Source organism: Babylonia areolata, chromosome 16, assembly GCF_041734735.1.
Source record: "Babylonia areolata isolate BAREFJ2019XMU chromosome 16, ASM4173473v1, whole genome shotgun sequence".
NCBI classification, from domain to species: domain Eukaryota; kingdom Metazoa; phylum Mollusca; class Gastropoda; order Neogastropoda; family Buccinidae; genus Babylonia; species Babylonia areolata.
In genome coordinates, this window is record NC_134891.1 from 562,501 (window position 1) to 565,000 (window position 2,500).

Sequence of the window (2,500 nt, forward strand, 5' to 3'; positions counted from 1 at the left end):
CCCAACAGAGTGGGAATGTACGCTGGGCAAGATACTCCAATTCACTGAACATCCAGCTCGGGGAAAGGAGGGGAGGGGAAAAACTAAGGTAAAAAAAAAGTTAAAAAAAGAAAAAAAAGAAAAGAAAATCCAGAAGAAACACGAGCCTTAAAGAACAGGTCCACATCTTCTTGTTTTATTTTATCATTTATTTTTTCACGTCCACCAGGCAATCGCGGAATTTGCTGCCAACATCAGCGGCAGTGTGTACCAACCCAGTGACGCGGAGTACACGTCACTAGTGAGCAGCGCCAATCAGAGGCTGACACGTCACCCGGCCCTGGTGGTGAAGGTGGCCACGGAGAGCGACGTTCAGGAGGCCGTGCTGTTCGCCCGCAAGTACCACCTGGCCCTGACTGTGGCCGCCACCAGTGGGGACTTCACCAGGTAGGTGTCACTCACTGACTTCACCAGGTAGGTGTCACTCACTGACTTCACCAGGTAGGTACCACTGACTTCAGGTAGTATATGACTGACTCGCTGACTTCACCAGGTAGGTGTCACTCACTGACTTCACCAGGTAAGTGTCACTCACTGACTTCACCAGGTAGGTACAACTGACTTCAGGTAGTATATGACCGACTCACTGACTTCACCAGGTAGGTGTCACTCACTGACTTCACCAGGTAGGTACCACTGACTTCAGGTAGTATATGACTGACTCACTGACTTCACCATGTAGTGTACCACTGACTCACTGACGACTGGGCGACTGACTCAATGACTTCACCAGGTACTGTGTCAATGACTTCACCAGGTACTGACTTCACCAAGTACTGTGTCAATGACTTCACCAGGTACTATGTAAATGACTTCACCAGGTACTGTGTCAATGACTTCACCAGGTACTGTGTCACTAACTTCACCAGGTACTGTGTCAATGACTTCACCAGGTACTGTGTCACTAACTTCACCAGGTACTGTGTCAATGACTTCACCAGGTACTGTGTCACTAACTTCACCAGGTACTGTGTCAATGACTTCACCAGGTACTGTGTCACTAACTTCACCAGGTACTGTGTCAATGACTTCACCAGGTACTGTGTCACTAACTTCACCAGGTACTGTGTCAATGACTTCACCAGGTACTGCCACTGACTTTACCAGTACTGACTACAAAAACACCACTAACACCACCACTACCACCAACAACCGCACCACCACCACCACCATCTCCACCACCACCATCACCACCACCACCACCACCATCACCACCACCATCACCACCACTATCACCGTCATCACCACCATCACCATCACCACCATCATCACCATCACCACAATCATCACCATCACCACCACCATCACCATCATCACCACCTCCACCACCACCACCACCACCACCACCTTCACTCACCGCTCGTATCGTTCACAGGGGATCCTACGGAGACGCCTCCCTTCAGATCAACCTGTCTGAGCTGAAGACCATCACCACCGACGTGAACCTTGTGACCAATGTCACTGACCCCGGCACCATCACGGCGCAGCCTGGCGCCACGTGGCCCCAACTCATTGCCCAGGTCAGTCAGTCACAAACAGCTGGAGGTGGGGAGGAGGGTGGGAGAGGGGTGGGGGGTTCGGGATGGTGGAGGGGGGGATGCTGGGCGGCAGTTTTAAGGGGATGCAAATAGAAGGGGGAAGGAGAGAGGTTGGCTGGGTTCGGGGATGTGGTGACTGGGGCAAGACAGACACATAGACAGACAGAAACATAGACAGACACATAGACAGACAGACACACAGACAGATACACAGACAGACAGACTGACGAGAGAGAGACAGACAAACAAGAGACAGACGTTCCCAAGCCAACAGTCCATACACACCATGGAAGACTGGCACGAGTGCACCACCTCATGCTGCTAGAAGCCCCGCAGACCAGGGAGTGGCCATTACAGGGCTGAAATGTGGACAAGATGTCTGTTGGTGAATACAGGATTTGACCTTCAAAAGCAAGTAAACACACTGCTGACACAGAGCAGCACCAAGCCGATGTTATCATCTATCTGTGGACCTGTTTTCAACTCCTTTCTCACCGCTGTGGCGCTACGCAATCCAACGTAACGCAGCACAATACAACACTTGATCTGACGCAACGTGTTACAACGTGACGTAAGGTAACGTAACGTAACATAAAATACAACACAATACAATACAATACAGCACAGCAAGGGATAACAGCATAGCACAACACAACACAGCACAGCACAGCACAGCACAGCACAGCACAGCATACCACATGACAGTAAAACAATTCTACCCTATGAGAGGGCGGTTGTCAGAAGGACAGTTGAGTGCGCGATGAAGCGTGCTGGCCAGGCCAATGTGATGACGTGTTTCGGACAGGCCAGTCGCTCTCGCGCTGCTCTGTTGCCGCGAGTCATTGCGTTGTGATCATTAACAAAGACAGTAAAACAATTCTCCTGGAAGAAACCTTATCACCACCCTATCCCCCTCCCCCCTC

At 50.9% G+C, this 2,500-nt stretch overlaps 1 protein-coding gene across 1 annotated transcript in view; it reads left to right on the forward strand.

Annotated features, from left to right (window-relative positions):
• The window catches only part of LOC143290771 (uncharacterized), a 19,512-nt gene that overhangs the window by 5,518 nt on the left and 11,494 nt on the right, over positions 1 to 2,500 (forward strand). Inside the window, exons 3-4 of the mRNA XM_076600285.1 lie at positions 209 to 426; positions 1,415 to 1,559. Coding sequence (XP_076456400.1) covers positions 209 to 426; positions 1,415 to 1,559 — 363 coding nt within the window. The remainder of the gene's footprint in view (positions 1 to 208; positions 427 to 1,414; positions 1,560 to 2,500) is intronic.